The following is an 18,488-nucleotide window of genomic DNA, read 5'->3' as shown; positions in this document are numbered from 1 at the left end:
AACTAAATTTGGAATTCCCCAAGAAAATTGGTGAATTCTGACTTATTTTCGGAAAATATACATATATTGTAGAATAATGTATCAGACTAATTAGAGTTATTATATAATATATAGTAATATATAGTAATATATATAATATATATAATATATTTTTTACTAGATTATATTATTACTATATATAATAATATATAGTAATAATATATACTGTGAATATATAGAATATTCACAGTATAAATTTTCAATAAGTTTCTTTATACTTTAGGGTGCAATTTATTTCAATACTCGAATACATTGTGAGGAATTCACGGCTCACGTATCTTTTGTGGATATCGAAGCATCAACACACAATATTTTGGAAATAATTTGTTTTATCAATCATCACTTTATAGAACTAAAACAAACAGTAATAAACAAACACAAAATTGGTAACAAATAAACAAGATATTGATAATAAACAAACGAAAAATGAGTAAAATTAAATGTGTGTTGCAAGAAAAGTAGCGCCGAAGAACACCGATTGCCTCGTCTACCACACATGACCCAAAGAACGAGATTTTCAACTTCTTTATGGCTGTTAGAAATTTAAGGATTAAAAAAGGACAGCAGTAAGATATGACTTTCTTAAAATGTCCTAAATAAGTGGTGTAAAATTTTTAAAAAATCAACTACTCTTGGGCACTGCCATATGTTTGAATCAGATCAATATTGGATAAATCTACATATAACAACCATCTCTCGTTTTCCTTAATTATTCTTTATATTTGTTTTTCTTTATTATTCTCTTTTTTTAATTACACGTAGTACACAAAATGCGAATGCAATTCTAATAAATCCACATATGTACGATTCTCAACAATGATTTTTAACACATGCATGAAACTCACTCCAGCAGAACCAATCTGCACAAAGCACAAATAAAACATGAACATTTATTTTTATAAATTATATACTTGTCTTTTAACAAGAAGTGACGCTTCCGATAAACAAAAATGTAACATTCATTAACGTTATTTCATTGTTGTTAACATCATGGTACCGTATCATAATCGTGACAAAAAAAGGGGAAATTATGCATGCACGTTCACAATATATAATACAGTATGTACTTCACAATAATCCTATAAAAGCGGTGGTATTGTCAGCAGAAAAACTGAGCTGGTGAAGAGCACCGTGGTACCATTCACCTCCGTGCATGCACACCGGTGGGCTGAAAGAAAAACTAAGAAATAGTTGGCGTCGATCGGTCAGAAGGCGAGAAAGTACTTTAGTTGTTGGTACTGTAATTAGTTGTTGATTTCGGTCCAGTTATACCTGAAAAATGCAGTTTAGTTCCTTATTCTTGGTTAGTTGTGGGTTGGTTGCCTGTACCTATGCCACTCAAGTCAATCAATGTTCAGGAGGTAAGTGTTATACGTTATACGTTGCAGAGAAAGTTATTCATGTAAGTGTTTAAGAAATAATTATTACGTGCGTCAATATAGTCGAAACGTGTCTTTAATGGAGGGTCCGAAATTTACCAGTCTAAATTACCAATTGAATTATCGCTTAATAATTAATTTTTTTTTATTTTTACGAATTAATTTAATTTTATTATTTATTTACTTAACTTATCTAACGCTATATAGGGAGACGTTGAGATATTTGTTAATAGTACCATACAATGAAATAAAAGCAAAGTTAAAAGTTCGTCGCTGACAAATTGGCGGACTCACTTGTTAAGAGGGTTTTTGCGACGAAAGAGATTGTTAATGTTGTTTGAATGTTGATAAAATGCTAATGGCTAACCTTCGGAACTCGCAGTTAATTTAACACATAATTGAACAAATATTGATGATTTTAATAGAGTTTAAAAGGACGAACCTAAATAAATTTATTCTCCTTTCCAACAGCTCAACAACATTTTATTTCGTTACCAATGTGTTTCCTTAAAAGTTAAAAGAAATATATACTACTTTTTATCTTCCGTGATTTTTAAATATCAGTATACAGGATGTTTCAAAACATGTATCGGAAAAATAAAGGATGTAATTTTTTGACTCGTTTTAAGAAAAAAGTTTCCATTAACATGGGTCCGCAAACGCACCGTTTTCGAGATACAAGGTGTCAAAAAACAGTTTTTTTTCAGTTTTTTAACGATATCTCAGGAATCATTTGAGATACAGAAGTCACATTTTATACACCTATTATCATTAATAGTAGTTACGTTTTGAGCGCTACCACAACTTTTCCCCATATGCCAGAGGCGGAGATTTTAGGAAAGTATGAAAATTTTTTTGCTCATAAGTTTTACGCCACTGGGAAAATTAGCATTTTAGAGGCACGTTTTACACCGTTAATGTGTTTTATACAAAAAAGGTACTCATGGTCAAAAGCTCTAATGCGAACCATTGTCGAGAAAAATTACATTTTGTGGTGAAAAACATGTGAAAAATTTGCAACATGAATAAATATGAAAATAACATGAAAATCTCAGGCAACCCTAAAATCTTCATCTCTGTCATATGGGGAAAAATTATGGTAGCGCTCAAAACGTAACTAATATTAATGATAATAGGTGTACAAAATGTGACTTCTGTATCTCAAACGATTCCTGAGATATCGTAAAAAAACTTTTAAAAAACTGTTTTTTGACACCCTGTATCTCAAAAACGGTGCGTTTGCGGACCTACGCTAATAGAAACTTTTTTCTTAAAATGAGTCAAAGAATCATATCCTTTATTTTTCGACACATGTTTTAGAACACCCTGTATACAGGGTGGCGCACTTCACCTCCCGTCTCCTATAGCTCGGTTATCATTGACAGTAGGATTTCGATATTTTGTATACTTTACCTGTGTCTTAGGACGTACTGCAGGAAAATATTTCTAATTATACAGGGTGTCCCAAAAAAATGTGACGATACCGAACTTTTTTTTTTTTTAATGGAACACCCTATTTTTTTTTCACAATTTAAATGCTTTCTATGATTGTCTACATATTCCTAAAATTTTGTTGAGATCGGTTAAATAATACTGGCGAAAAAAATAAAAAACTGAAAAAAATTACATTTGCGCCTCTAGCTTGAAAAAATAATAAAAAATAGAGATAATGTCTATGTAAAGAAACTACTCAAGATGCTTATTAAGCATGGTTTAATAGTTTTATTAAAAAAGTTTCGATGATCGATATTGTACAGGGTCTCCAAAATTTAGCGTCACGTTTTTCAAACTTCAAAGTGTTTTATTTTTCTTATTTTAAATTGGGACCCCCGTATATTTTAATTTAGTTCGATGCAGAATTAAAAAACAAACATTTTTCGAATTACATGTCTGTCGCAATTCTTAACACTTCGAGAGTTGTTCGCGGAAAACCATTCCAATAGTAATTAAATTGATTAAAAAACTACGGTTGCTATGACAAACGAATTATTTATAGGACTTATTTTATAATTACAATTATCTTACAACCATTACACATCTAAAGTATGTGTTCGAAATGTCCTCCGTTCTGTTGAAGACACAAATTAAGACAACTATGGAAGGTCTTGTAACCTTCTGCAATTCATAAAAAAATCGAGGGTGGCTTTGAACAAATTCGAAAAAAAATTTCGAACACATACTTTAGATGTGTAATGGTTGTAAGATAATTGTAATTATAAAATAAGTCCTATAAATAATTCGTTTGTCATAGCAACCGTAGTTTTTTAATCAATTTAATTACTATTGGAATGGTTTTCCGCGAACAACTCTCGAAGTGTTAAGAATTGCGACAGACATGTAATTCGAAAAATGTTTGTTTTTTAATTCTGCATCGAACTAAATTAAAATATACGGGGGTCCCAATTTAAAATAAGAAAAATAAAACACTTTGAAGTTTGAAAAACGTGACGCTAAATTTTGGAGACCCTGTACAATATCGATCATCGAAACTTTTTTAATAAAACTATTAAACCATGCTTAATAAGCATCTTGAGTAGTTTCTTTACATAGACATTATCTCTATTTTTTATTATTTTTTCAAGCTAGAGGCGCAAATGTAATTTTTTTCAGTTTTTTATTTTTTTCGCCAGTATTATTTAACCGATCTCAACAAAATTTTAGGAATATGTAGACAATCATAGAAATCATTTAAATTGTGAAAAAAAATAGGGTGTTCCATTAAAAAAAAGAAAGTTCGGTATCGTCACACTTTTTTGGGACACCCTGTATAATTAGAAATATTTTCCTGGAGTACGTCCTAAAACACAGGTAAAGTATACAAAATATCGAAATCCTACTGTCAATGATAACCGAGCTATAGGAGACGGGAGGTGAAGTGCGCCACCCTGTATATGTACAAGGTGTTCTTTTTTGGAGTTCAAATATGAGGATCTAACGACAAAAAAATACGAGGTCGGTTAAAATAGAACAAAGTTGCACAATCTGGAATTTAAGAATATGCGAAAAGTTCTGATAACTTTCGAAGATATTCGACAAAACTGAAGTTTTAGAAAAACGCTTTTTTTAGCTTATTTGGGGAGGTAATTTAAAATAATTGATACTTCTTCATTGCAAGTTTTCCTTTTATTCAACGAGGTTGTGATATACATATTTGAAATCTGGCGTTTCGATTTTCAGCAACCATCAACTTTGCGATTATGATGATGTATCAGATGTTAAAGTTCAGTCTTGTAGCTTAGTGGAAATATAAAAAATCCCGTTTTCGCTAAAATAGCCTCGGAAGTAACATAATAAAAAATAAGTAAATAAAGAAATTTATAAGAGGCATTTGAAGTGTTTACCCTCCATTTCCGAGCGCAACGTTATGAGTCTTTTAAATTTTGCACTGACATTAAAAAGTTCCTTTTCTTATTCTGGTCCTTCAAGTTGTGATGATCTTATTTCGCAGCTCCTTAATATCAGTGGGTATAGATTTATAAATGAGATCTTTCATAGTTCTCTATATTTTAGATGGATAAATATGACTTCGCATTTTTGTTTTTTTTATTCATTTTTTTATTTGAATAAATTAACTTTTACATATTGCATTATTTTTCATCGTGTTCTGTATATTAAATGCTAGCTATTCATATGTGATATTTTACATATGACCTTTTTTTATTTTTTCATGTAAGCTTTGAAAATGTGTACTTTTGTGCCCGAAAAAACGCATTTGTGGAAAGCTTTGCTTTTTATCTTCCACCTCAAGAATAACACAACCGAGGTTTATCAAATGCTCGTCAATTTATGTGACAATAACACTCCTTTATTAAGAACCTGTCAAGGCTGGTTTAAACGATTCAAATCTGGAGATTTTAGTGTTAACGAGAAGGAACACGGAAAGCTACCAAAAAGTTTGAGAATGAGGAACTGCAAGCATTATTGGATGATGACGATGCTAGAACGCAAGAACATTTAGCGGCTTCTCTTAACATCACTGGACAGGCTCTTTTACTTCGTTTACGTGCTATCGAGAAGATCCAGAAAGAAGAAAAATGGGCGACTCACGAATTGACCGAAAGAAACAAGGAAAATCGAAGAATGAAATCTGAAATCCTGCTGGAGAGGTGTCAAAGAAAATCTTTTCTTTAGCGTGTGGCGTGGCTGGCGATGAAAAATGGGTGTATTTTGGCAATCCGAAGCGTAGGAAATCATGGGAAAGCCCAAAACACCCGCTAACTTCTACCGCCAATCCCAATATCTACAATGAAAAAGTTCTGTGCATCTGGTGGGATCAGAACGGCATATTGTACTACGAACTTCTGTAACTAATTGAAACAGTCACTGCCGATCGCTATCAACAACAATTAACGCAGTTACGCCAAGAAACCCCAGTGAAACGACCAGAATGGGTGAATGACGAATTGATACTACTTCATGACAATGCAAGGCCGCACGTCGCACAATCGGTAAAAGACACACTGAAAGGTTTTAAATGAGAAGTCTTACCCCACCTGTGGTACTCTTTAGACATCTCTTCCGGTCAATGGCACATGATCTGACCGACTAGCGTTTCGAGAATTGCGAAGAACTTCAAAAATGGTTTGAAGAATAAGGCCTCAAAACCAATAAATTTTTTTAAAGAAGGAATGGATAAACTACCCAATCTATAGGATATTGTCATATTTAATAATGGAAATTATTTTTAATAAATGTTAAGTATAAATTTTTCCAGTTCATAGAATTTTCTTACCGTAAAGAAAACGTGGAGTCATGTTTGCACACCTAATATAATAATCTAGGGGGAAAAAATCAGGAGAACATGCTGGCCAACTATATTTCAATGATTTGAATGTGTGTATAATTCAATGATTTGATGACTACCGGGAAATATTCGAGACAACTAAGCGACCAAGCGTTACGTACCGAAACACCATGTTACCAGAACCAAAGGTTAGGTCAGGTTAGAAGGGATCAATTAATTCTGCTATAATCCTTGTGGAAGTAGAAGTATTATCTTGAATCTAATGGAAATCCAGTTGAACTATCAAAAATATCATATGACATGTAAAAAAATGAAACGAAAATATGAATATTATTTCTAAGGCATTTTTTGTAAAAAAAGAATTTTTGATACTTTTGCCAAATTGCAAGATTGAACTTTAACATGGGGTAGATCATCACGATAAAAAAATAGCTGCGTTAAAAAAAATGTGAACATTCAGGATGGAGCCCGTGAGAAAAACAAAGTTGATGATGGTTGTCGAAAATTGAAACGTCGGATTTAAAATATGACATCACTACGTAGTAGGAGAGGAAAGTTACAATGTTGGCATGTCAATAATTCTGAACTACTTCTCCAAACACTGAAGAAAAAATAAAAATGTTTTTCCAAAGTTCTATTATAATTTTTCCAAATACCTCCGAAAGTCGTCGAAATTTCTAAAACTTTAAAACGACATATTCTTGAACCTCAAATTACGCATCTTGACCCCAATTTAACGAACCTTATATCTTTGACGGTCACAGAGATCATAATGGTCAAGTTCCAAACACGGACATGCTGTTTATACCATTTTCAAAGCGTTATACTCCACTTATCAGAGAGGAAAAACAATAAAAAACGTAACATTTATGACCCGGTTCCATTCGTTTTAAATTTTGCGTGAAACAATGATTATAGAATATTTTTATTATTATATTATACAACCACTAATCAGGCGATCTTACTTCGTACCATGCATTCTTACCATGCACCACATGTAACCTTGACCTGTCGGCAATAATGTTATTAAAATTAATTTCTTGATGACATAATAATTACACTTATATATGTTTCATTTTTCGTTTGCTATACATTATTTTTGTTGCTTTTTTATTTGTCAAAACATTCTTCCTGGCAAAACAACATCTATAAGCATACCAAATGTAAGCAAAATTAATAACGATCATCGTATACCATCAAAGGTCACTACCTGTTTTTTTTTTAAGTTAACACCACGAACCTTGAACAAGAAATCACGGTGGAGAACTGCAGCAAACCTCCATGCAGACTGAAAAAAAACACTAAAATGAATATGTTGTTCAAATTTCAACCAGGTGAGCTTTTTTATTGAAAAAAAATTATGCAATATCTCGTTGACAACTATTCTTCGTATAGAATATCCATTCACTCAGCTTATCCAAGTAGTAAATGCCAAGATTGCGGGGGTTTCTTTGCCCTTTGTTGGAGTAGATGGTGCCGATGCTTGTGACAAGATCTACGAAGAGGACGAAAAGACTAAGAATAATTGCCATTTTCGTAAGGGAAAAACCTACGTTTTTAAGGATAGCATCAACGTGCTGCAGATTTATCCCTCGGTAAGTTTTTGTTATTTTTCTCCACACCCGGAAGCGTTAGCGTGAACAACAAAATGAGTAGTGCTATACTTATATCTTCTACATTTTAACTATATATAAACTACCCACATATTTTACCAGAAAAGTAAAGATTTCACCCTAAGGGCTGATGTATTATTGAGAAGTATACCAGAGAAAAAAATCCATTTCATAGAAATTGTTCTCGGTATTGGTATCTAAATAAAATAGACAGGGAACATAAACATTAAATCACTCTAAGGAGCTAATTAAGTATATTGCTCGATAGTTAGAACTTGGATTGCTTAATAGGATTTTAATTACCGTGGACGTCCATGAACCTCAGCCCTGACTTGCCTTTTTTAAAGTCACTTGATGTGTACCTAATCATTGTTTAAACGACGTTCACATTCATTTACTTTCCTTAAAATTGTAAAATAGGTAATACACTTCGCCGCAAAATTAACGCCTAAATTTTAAAAGAGAAATATTTCAAACCTAAAATATTTTTTGACCGATACCTGTATATGTAAATATTCCTTAAAATAATAACTTATTTCTAAGAACAAATTTTAATTTATTTTCATATTATGTAATTTTTTTATTGCTTGTTTTTAAAAATATAGTACATCACATTTGTAATGGATTTGTGCCATTTTTATTACTATGCGTTAATTTTGCAGTAAAGTGTATTTCCAAGTCATTAATCTAGAAGGGATGGATGTAGCGCAGAGATACGATTTGTGTTTAACTATACCAAAGGAAACAAATACAGTAACTTGTATTCGCCATATTCTCAAGAAACATTATTTCTTTCGACCTAAAACAAATCATTTAGTGCATTATTATTATTCCAGCACTCGTCGACATTTTTCCGATTTAACTTTATTACCTCATCTTCATCCCAGCTATGAATAACGATTATCACTTTTATGTTAATTCTTTAAAACTGCGAAATAGATAATATTCTCAAATCATTAATCTAGGCGGAATGGATTTAACAAAGAGATGTTCAAGATTTTCTTTGTTCACTTAGTTGAGACAGTTTTACCGTACCTTTGCGATAAAGTTTTACATAAAAAAAACAATTATTGTACATATGTTTGAATCTTCCAGATTTTGTCTTGCGTAGGCAACGTTACTTACTTCTAAGGTCAATTTATAGTAATCAAACGTATGACACTTTTTTTTAGAATCACCTTGTATGTATATGAAAAATTAGCTTTAAACTAATATTTGAATACATTTGCAGGTGAAATTGGTAGTCCACTGGTCTCTGACTGATCCTCAAACCGGAAGGCACGCTGTATGCTTCGAGCTTCCTGCCAGAATTACAAATTAGAAAATGTTTTTTTTAACATAATATTATAATTTTATTTTATATACATATAAGTAAATACTAAGTTTGCCAAATGTAGATATAAATTTCTTTACAAAACAATAAGCTTATACATAACGTCACAATAAGAATTTTTAACTAAGTTTTAAGTTTTCGCATCTTAAATAATAACATTAACTTTAAATAATCAAGAACGAGAAATAATACGAATTTTTTTATAAACAACTGACGTTACCGAAACCGCAAATCTTGACGATACGCATGCAAGTGAATACTAATGACCGGTCTGACTTACGCAAAAGAATGTTGAACGGAAGAACAGACACGTCCCAGTAATACCAAACTCAGCAAGATACTTATAATGAGGAAACAAGACAGTTTCAGAATAATAAAACGGATTTGTTGTCTATGTGGTTCCATTTGCTTATCAAAAGAAACAGCGTACTATTTTATTAATAATGTAAGAATTAAATCAATTTGTTAATTGAATCGTCAAGTTTAGTTTAAAATTATTTCTATTACATAAATAATAACTTATCTTATAATCTTTTGCCTACAAATACTGTACAAACGAAATTCTCAACGGTTCCAAATAAAAAAAACAAACATTATTCCTCCACCAACCACTCTACCGTACACGCCATTAAGTCATTCATCAATTTTGAATTCTGCACGATAATTTCCTTAATATCGCTGCTTTCTTTCTGATACATTTGCAGTTGTTTCTTCAGCTTCTGGCTCTGCAGATTCCTCGCCCCCTTCACCTGACAGTTCACTTTCGATGACTGATAGTTCGTTTTTAAATAATCCGTATAGTCCATATTGTCCACCGTGAGTTTTTCTTCGAAGTCTTTTAGTTTTCTCTGGTATTTGTCAACATCGGCGGCCAAAATTTCGCTTTTAAGATGTACGTTTTGTGCCATTTTGTACCAATCGCCGAAGTTCTCGGATAGAGCCTCGTACTGCGTGAAGACTTCGGTCTCAAGGAGATTTTTCAATCGAGCAATCATTTGAGTGATTTTGATGCGTTCCAGAATGTGAAACTGCTCATCGTTATAGGAGAGGGTGCGAGACGCTCGGTCTCTCTGTAAATGCTGCCAGGAGTCGCGAAGGTGTTCCACTAGGGTTTTAGCTCTAGAAAAAAAATTAATTACTTCAAGAACGTCAATAATAGAGAGGTACAACAACAAAGTAGGTTAAAATACGAAAAGTTGGGCATTTTAATGCTCATTAAGCATTTAAATTGAAAACAGACTATTTATCTGTCATGTGAGGAATCTGTATGTACAGTAAAAGCTCTGATACACAGACACTCACGGTCCCAAAGAAATTATTCGTTTATGGGAGCTGTCTGGTTAATAGAAAAAACAAGTTCTCATTATTTTAAAATCTATATAATTAAAAAATTGCGTTTAAAAAGCAAAATGTAAAACAACAAACCGATCAAAACTTAATTTACACAAAAAAAACATAATTTATTTGCTGAAAATCTCTAACATGGTGGTTTGACGAGTATTTTGTATCTTTTGTTGAATCACATAATTTTCAAATTTTATTTCTCGGTTTTTTATACGTTGAAATACGACAAAGTCATTGACACAAAACATTTTTAAGCTGGAAATTACACGAAGGCTTCATTGTATAACTTGACCAATTCAGACTACGCTGAAGATTCAGTTTCCAATGATTCGTCTTCTGATTCCTTCCCATTAAGCTCGGACTCCTCGACATTTATAAAAAAAATCGGATCATCAATCATTTCGTCTTCTGTCAGCACTATCTGATCCATGCTAATATAATTTTCTACGTCTTGGGGCGAACTTGCTCCCAGATTTCTTGCATGCCTCCATAATTTAGCTAGACTTGATAAAGGCAGTTCATTCTCCGAGTTAAAATCACTTAAATTCCTTTCTCCTTTTTTGAACCCAACTTTAATAAAACAATTTGTAATGGTTGTAGTGCTTAATTTATTCCATGTCGTTTTTATGAAGTACAACGCTTCTAATAAGGTGATAGATTTTAATAGTTCAGAAACAGATGCAGCATCATTCCTTTTAGTCAAAACATGTTTTAATATAAGGTCTCGATAATAAAATTTTAATTTTTTTATAATGCTTTGATCCAAAGGCTGATATACGGAAGTTGTGTTAGGTGGTAAAGACACAATTTTTACATTATCAAGTTTTAACTCACGTAGGCGTGATACAGCATTATCAAGAAATAAAAGAACGTTTCTATTTTGCCTTTTAATTTTTCTGTCAAATTGCATTAATCATTCACACAATTTCTTTGGTCATCCACGTCTTTTTGTTTGATTTCCAAACTGCTGGTAAATCCTTGATAGCGATGTTTTTTAAAGCACGAGAGCGTGCTGCTTTCCTGATAACTAACAAATCTTCTTTGATTCCGGTCATACTAGTGCAGAATAAAATTGTTAGTCTATCTTTCGAAAACTTTCCGCCCGAACATTTTTCTGATTTAAAAGTTAATTTTATTTGGTAAAGTGCGGAAGAAAAGTCCATTTTCAACTGCGTTAAAAATATCCTCTGGTCTGTAACCAATCAACATAAAAGGGACTTTTTCTATAAATTTTTCAACATCTTCTTGATCTACATCTGCAGATTCGCCCGATATTCTTTTGAAACTGATATTGCGTCGCTTTCTCCACTTTTGTAACCATTCGTCGAAAGCATTAAAATTTCGATATCCCAGTTTTTCCGCAAATTCTTTGGCCTTTGCCTTTATTAATGGACCAGAAATTGGAATGTTTTTATATCGCGCTTTTTGCAAACCATTTACAGCATATTTTTTCTATGTTATAACTTTCTGTCTTTAAAAAACTTCTCTTTTGTTCAACGCTGACACTAGATTGGCACCTAATTTGTATTTCTTCTTTATTTCCAAAAATGTTAGCGGCCTGCGTTTTCCTAATGTTGAATCTTGTTGCTATAGATCGAGTTGAAAACTTTTCTTTATCCAACACGTTGATTATTTCCATTTTTCTTTAAGCGATAAAATTCTTTTCTTACTAGCCATGATGCCTCTTATAAACACAAAAACAATAACACGAACAAGATTATAGTAGAAATAGGTTTTCACACGTAATGTAAATTGGGATTCCCCTGGTTAAAATTGGTTCTGCAATGTTGCTTTTTCATCAACTTAGAATCTTCTTCGTTCGGTAAATAGAGCTTCGCATCTGTTTATGAGAGATTAAGTAGACACGAATAGAGAAACAATAGTGTCCACGTCCGGTTATTAGATTGTCCGTATATAGGAAAGAGACTTATATTACAAACTGTATGATCGAAATCGGTTCCAGTGAAAATATCTGGTTAAGACATGTCCACTTATTAGAGGTGTTTGCAAGGAGAGGTTTCATTGTATATAATGTAGTATCGTTCATATTATATTGGTAAGTAGGGTTGTTGAACTGGGGGGTTGAACTCAATCCTTAGAAAAACTAAAGCAATTTTGACATTATACGTTTTTTCATGAATATTTATATGAATTCTATGAATGTGGAATTTTTCAAAAATTTAAAGACATATGGACTAGAACTAAGGGTGTGTCAGTCGATCTTCCTCTATACATAAAAGTATGAAAAGGGCGACTCATTCAGAGTCGATAAGCATAACTAGCGTGTAAAAAAATGTCACAAACTCACCTAGCAGGTGCCAAAGTCTTAAAAGGGCACTTCAACTCTCTGCTCATGGAATCCCATTGCAATCTGAGATTATCTTCAACTGTGTGTTGCTTATGTAACCCATGTATCCCCACTACGACACCCGTACTGAAGTCCCTACTGATCCCTTCCAAATCGCTCACACTGTTAGTTTTCAAATTATAGTTGCTGATTTTCTGGGAAGATTCGAATATTTGGGCGGTTTTCTTAAATATTTCGGTTTTGTCAAGCAAATGTTGCGCCTCCGAGTTCACTTCCTTCAAGTTGTTGTTTATGTATTTGGTAAAATTTTCCACGGTATCGCAGATCAGATTGCTGTGCGAGGAATATCGCTCGATTTGGCGTTTCGCCTGATGGCCGATGCTACATGCAAATTTGGCCTGACTCGCATCGCTTTCCACGGAAATGACCGTGGAGAAGTCATTAAATTTGGGCAGTTCCTGGAAGGGGGGAATGTTGACGTTGTTGTTCTCTTTGCAGAACAGAAATAGAGGATCAGTTTCAGCAGTTTGTGGAAAACCGCTCGCTTTAACATAGTCCTCCACCAGACTCTGCAATAAAGAGGTTTTGTACAGCAGTATCTGGTTATCTGGAACGATATCTGTTTGTTCATTAATGTAATCCTGGAGTTGCTGGTAAGACTCGTTCGGATTTATATACACTTTAATTAGCCCTGATTTGTTCACATGGAAAATATTCACTGCCTTCCTACAAAGTACTGCTTCAACCTCTTTGAAAAATTGATCAAAACTCCAAATTTTTTTAGGGTCTGCCTCCAGCAATCCAGCCAAAAGAGGCGTAATAACCTTCTTCAAGCCTACACTCAGTTGACAATTCACAGGCAATTCCCTTTTGTACTCAATTGGTCCACTTTCTTTTGTCTGGATTCCTGAAATTACTCCACTTTCTTTTTTTGTTGTAATGTGATGCATAGTTTCCTTATTTCTCCGGCCACCATATGGGCGAAATGGTAAATTGCCAGTGGCTACATGGTACATGGTAACCCCAATTGACCATAAATCAATAGTAGCTCCAAATGTTTTGTTGGCGTTTTTGCGCAAAACAGCTCGCTCATACATATCAGGATGCAAATACTCTTCAGTTCCATATAGAGACATAAAGTGTTGACTATCAGTGAGTTCTCGAGCAGCCCCAAAATCTGTTAATTTGTATACAGTTGTACCATCATCTTTAATAAATTTCATTATGTTGCCTGAAACCAAATCACATTATTGATCCCAATGCTTACAAACAGTCATTAACATGTCAATGAAAAGTTTAACACATTCAAATGCAAAGTGCAGAGGTGCAGAAGCAAAGGAATTCATATTTTTAGTAAGGACCAATCAATAGTGCGTCACAATAATTGTTGGACAGGGAAAAGTGGCATGGTTCTAAAAAATGTAACCTCTGCTAAATGCTCTTTTTCTAACTTTACAACTAGAGAGTGAAGACGACATACAATTGAAAGGGTTAGAAGCAAAACTGCTTAAGTGCAATTTTTTGCAAAACTGACATAAGTGTTAATTTGTTTTTAGCTCCATATATATGACAAAATTTATTTATATTGGTTTTTCTGTTCACCAAAAAATGGAGTTAGCCTATGATTTTATGTTGGGGCGATTTTACTACTAAATAGAAACGAATATGGAAAACACAAATTAACACCTAGGTCAGTTTTGTAAAAAAATTGCACTTAAGAGGTTTTATTTCTAACCCCATTAATTATCTATCTAAATCAAACATGAAAACTTAATGTAACTAAACTTCTCAATGATTTATGTATATATTACATAAATATATAAACTAGACTTAAATAATAACTTACCAGGTTTTAGATCTCGGTGCACTAAATTGTTGTCACGAAGATGCTTCATACCCGCATACAAGTGGGCCAACACCAGCAAAAATTCAGACTCCTCCAGGCCATAGGTATTTTCTGGATCATCCAAGATATTGAATAAACTGCCACCAGTGCAGAGCTCCATGACAATGACTTTGCCCTTATTTTCTTGTTCTTCCTCAATTGCCAGCAGTTTTACAATATTCTCATGGTTAACTTTGCTATAAAGATAGCATTTAACGTATGTCTAAGAAGTGTAACAGAATAGCTAACTCACCGTAAAACCTCAAATTCTCTAATTTGAACTTCTTGAGGACGTAATGTTGAAATATGATTAAAAGTTTTCACTGCCACAGGTTCTCCATTCACTTTATTTACGCCCTGATGTACAGTGGCTGTTGCTCCTTTACCCAAAATACTGGTGGTCGACCAGACATAATTGGCAGAGCCCCGCAAATATGAGGACATTGTTACTATGGCTAATGGAATGTAAGAAATGAAGAAATTCTCACGGTTTAGATGACAGAAAATAATTCTACTCTAGGACCTACTACTTTTACATCCCATTTTTTTCTGTAATGTAGCATCCAGGTATGACAGAATCTCCGAATCTTTTAGAATGAATTGACAGACATTAGAAGTCAAACAGGACAAAAGCAAGATAGCAAAAAAATGGCAGTATTTCTCAATTATTATGAATGAATGTTGCTAAGAAAAGACGAACACAAATCACTTTACTACAAAAAAATTTGTCTACCTGGACAAGAAATGAAAGTAAAAAATAACACAAATTCAAACATACATATACACATCTATAACCTAACTTTTCACTTCTTGTATTTTGTCATTAAAGCGGACATATAGAGTTATCTTTGTTTTTTACATAGATGAAAAAAGAAAATGATAGTAAGCCATCTTTAAATTCAAATAAAAAATAAGTATGGCCGCCATCTTAGTCAATGACTAAATCTCAAGCCTAATAATTAATTATAATGAAAAGATAAACAATACATATGTAGAATGTGCAATAAAACCAAAATTACATTTTTCACTGAATACTGAAGTTATTTTAAATATTCTTTAAGACAGTTAGATTAATTATAGCAGCAGAGTAGCATTAAAACTAGGTATGAAATTTGTTTAAATACGAAATATTAAAATTAATATTTTGTCGGATGGTGAAAGTGTGAGTATTGAGTAGTCTTGCACTTCACCGACAGTTGACATTTCCGTCTTCTCTACCGTCGACCCATCTAACTATTTCAAAAGCAGCAGTTTCCGAAAAAAGTACTAATTAAAAGCAATTTTCGGCAATTTATGGAATAAAGGAGATCGATTTGGAGTTAAATTGAGAATAATTACGCACGTGGAACGTATGTTGTATTGCCAAAAGCTTTTGTACCTTTCACAATAGGAGGAACACTTTTTTACATGATTAAACTAAAATGTCTTTAGATATCAATCGGTACATATAGCCGTTTTCCATCATCAGATCCAGCATTCGATCATACTCTTTGACGTTTATTCCCAAAATTAATTTACTAACATATTTCCACATTGATAAATTCAACAATATTTACTACATTTTTTTCATTTTCTTTCATATGGTTATATTTTCTTATTCTCGTATCCTTACATTTTTGCTTCAAATTTTTATTCTTAAGTAGGTGGCAAATTGTAATAATAATAATAATATAATTGTTATTAATAACAATCGCTTTGATGTTGATAATACAAAATGTCTCTGAACATGGTATCATAAATTCATCCACATATTTTAGGTCTTAAAATATGACGAACACTTCATACGAACATATAATTGTACATACATACACGAAAAGGAAGCATATCTCAATATGCTTCCTTTTCAATATACATGGTGTGGAAGGTTGATTCTTAAGTATAATTTTTTATTAATATTTTTGAACCGTTTCGAGATCAATAAATGAAATTCTGTACTTTGTAATTACTTTTTGTATTCTTACTGAATCTCTATAAAAAAATTATCAAATGTTTTCAGTGACAGGTAATACAAGGGGATAGTGTTTAAAATGTACCTGAACTTTTTTACTCTTCACTTTATTGACGATTTCCTAGGAAAAATATTAAATTTGAAGATATTTGCATAAAAAAGGCTTTTGTTGAAAATTGAAATTTCCAACAATTGTTGAGAAAATTGAGATTTAACAAATCGATGGATAATATTTTATTAAATAAACATTAGATTTAAAATCCAGTTGGCCTGGAAATGAAGCAAAACATTTTTTCACATTTTTGTATATGACATTATTAATAATGTTTGGTGGTTTTTCGTTGTCACCGGAATAGTGTGTAATTATAATTATTATTAAAAATGAATAAAAAGGGTTTTAATCTGATATTTATTTCATAGAACATAGTACCCACCGATTTGTTAAATTTCAATTTTCTCAAAAACTGTTAGAGATTTCGACTTCCACAAGAGTAACTTTTTTATGTAAAAATCTTCAAATTAAATCTTCAAAATGAAATATAAAATCGTCAATAAAGTTAAATGCAAAAAAGTGTAGGTACTTTTTAAGTATTATCCCAGCATTACCCGCCTCTGGAAAAATGTGGTCATTTTTTTATAAAGATTCAGAAAGAGCACAAAAAGTTATAAAATTTCAGATAATTATCTTAAAACGTTTCGAAAATATTAATAAAAAACCATTCATAAGAACCAACCTTTCACACCTTGTACGTATATTGAAAACGAAGCGCTTTTTGATATATGTTTATTTGAAGTTTCCGTCATATTTTGAGATCTAGAATATATTGTTGAATTTATGGCACTATGTTCAAAGACACCTTGTATATCATATTACGAAAAAAAATGGCAACATTTGAAGGGTTCGGGCGTAAAACATGGTGACTGATAAAAATGACATTTTCAGAAAAACTGAATCCAAATTTCGAAAAAATATTCCAAGGATACCTATTAATAATTTCTCTTTTTAGTATTTACGTATTATTAAACACACATATTTCAATAAAACACTACAAACAGTTAGTTCTCAATATTTTTTAATATTTTTAATATTTTTATTTTTTGTAATGATGGCACGTACTTGCCATATTTTTAACTATTCTACTTATTTGCATTTATAACTGACGAAAAATATTAAATCAAGAAAAAATCTGAATCTACTCGAATATTTGCTTTAATAGTAAATTAAACATTTGAAAACGTAACAATAAGAAAATCGTAAATAAAGCAGCTATAGTTTTTTTGACTAACAACAATTAAACGTATAAAAGTTTCTTTAACTAAAAAAGAAAAATTTAATTCACTTCTCTTTTGGCGTGAAATTTTTATAAAATGGATGATAGACTGGAGGAATCTTTTGAGGGCATAACATCACGTGACCAAGTTTCGAATTTCCAATCTCAAGAGGCCTATTGTGTGTTAGTGGTATATCTTCCTTGAAAGCCATTTCAAATAATACAGATGTTGGTCGTCCTCGTTTCTTTAGAGAAATCGGCGTTAAGGTACCATTAGACCTATTCAAGGCATGAAATGTGGATAAGTCCTTGGCAGAAAATTCTATTTTTACAGCGTTTCGAATGCTGAAAACCGCTGCAGTTAGCTGATTAAAGCGCTCACTCATTATACTGATTTGCTTAAAGTTTTATTGGGTCGTTTCATAAACTTTAAATGGATTTTTTTCAGAGCTTTCTTTAGTACTTCTTCCCAATACTTAGGATCTTAGGTGAACTGCCAATGAGCTCTCACATATTTTCCCACCGTGGTAAAGTCTCCATAAAATAGTAATAACGTATGTCCAACTAAAGGAAAATAGTGCGTTACCTGTTTAAAATAACCTAAAGCTATTATTTTCATTCAAA

At 32.3% G+C, this 18,488-nt stretch overlaps 2 protein-coding genes and 1 pseudogene across 2 annotated transcripts; 1 reads left to right on the top strand and 2 right to left on the bottom strand.

Moving 5' to 3' along the window:
* The first annotated feature begins 1,144 nt into the window (after positions 1–1,144).
* On the top strand, positions 1,145–9,212 carry LOC136408595 (NPC intracellular cholesterol transporter 2-like). Its single transcript, XM_066389671.1, has 4 exons — positions 1,145–1,400; positions 7,389–7,496; positions 7,558–7,757; positions 9,007–9,212. The coding sequence occupies exons 1-4, from the start codon at positions 1,319–1,321 to the stop codon at positions 9,094–9,096; spliced, it is 480 nt and encodes a 159-aa protein (XP_066245768.1). The 5' UTR covers positions 1,145–1,318; the 3' UTR covers positions 9,097–9,212.
* Positions 9,213–9,679: 467 nt separating this feature from the next.
* Positions 9,680–15,195, bottom strand: IKKepsilon (I-kappaB kinase epsilon). The gene is made up of 4 exons (XM_066389635.1): positions 14,899–15,195; positions 14,607–14,842; positions 12,761–13,991; positions 9,680–10,227 (listed from the first exon to the last, which is right to left on the bottom strand). Exons 1-4 carry the CDS (start codon positions 15,087–15,089, stop codon positions 9,702–9,704), a joined length of 2,184 nt encoding a protein of 727 aa, XP_066245732.1. The 5' UTR covers positions 15,090–15,195; the 3' UTR covers positions 9,680–9,701.
* On the bottom strand, positions 11,572–12,091 carry LOC136408699 (tigger transposable element-derived protein 4-like; annotated as a pseudogene).
* Positions 15,196–18,488: the final 3,293 nt, after the last annotated feature.

The sequence above is a fragment of the Euwallacea similis genome, chromosome 4, assembly GCF_039881205.1.
Source record: "Euwallacea similis isolate ESF13 chromosome 4, ESF131.1, whole genome shotgun sequence".
Taxonomy (NCBI): domain Eukaryota; kingdom Metazoa; phylum Arthropoda; class Insecta; order Coleoptera; family Curculionidae; genus Euwallacea; species Euwallacea similis.
This window is presented reverse-complemented; position numbering and strand designations above follow the sequence as displayed.

Bases quoted from the DNA above. Each gene is read 5' to 3' on its own strand.
- LOC136408595 (XM_066389671.1), top strand. From the start codon at position 1,319: ATGCAGTTTAGTTCCTTATTCTTGGTTAGTTGTGGGTTGGTTGCCTGT. The intron at 1,401-7,388 runs GTAAGTGTTATA...TTTTTTTTTAAG, and splicing joins AGTCAATCAATGTTCAGGAG to TTAACACCACGAACCTTGAA. The intron at 7,758-9,006 runs GTAAGTTTTTGT...ATACATTTGCAG, and splicing joins TGCTGCAGATTTATCCCTCG to GTGAAATTGGTAGTCCACTG.
- IKKepsilon (XM_066389635.1), bottom strand. From the start codon at position 15,089: ATGTCCTCATATTTGCGGGGCTCTGCCAATTATGTCTGGTCGACCACC. The intron at 13,992-14,606 runs GTAAGTTATTAT...ATTTGGTTTCAG, and splicing joins GCACCGAGATCTAAAACCTG to GCAACATAATGAAATTTATT. The intron at 10,228-12,760 runs GTGAGTTTGTGA...TTTTTTTTCTAG, and splicing joins AAGACTTTGGCACCTGCTAG to AGCTAAAACCCTAGTGGAAC.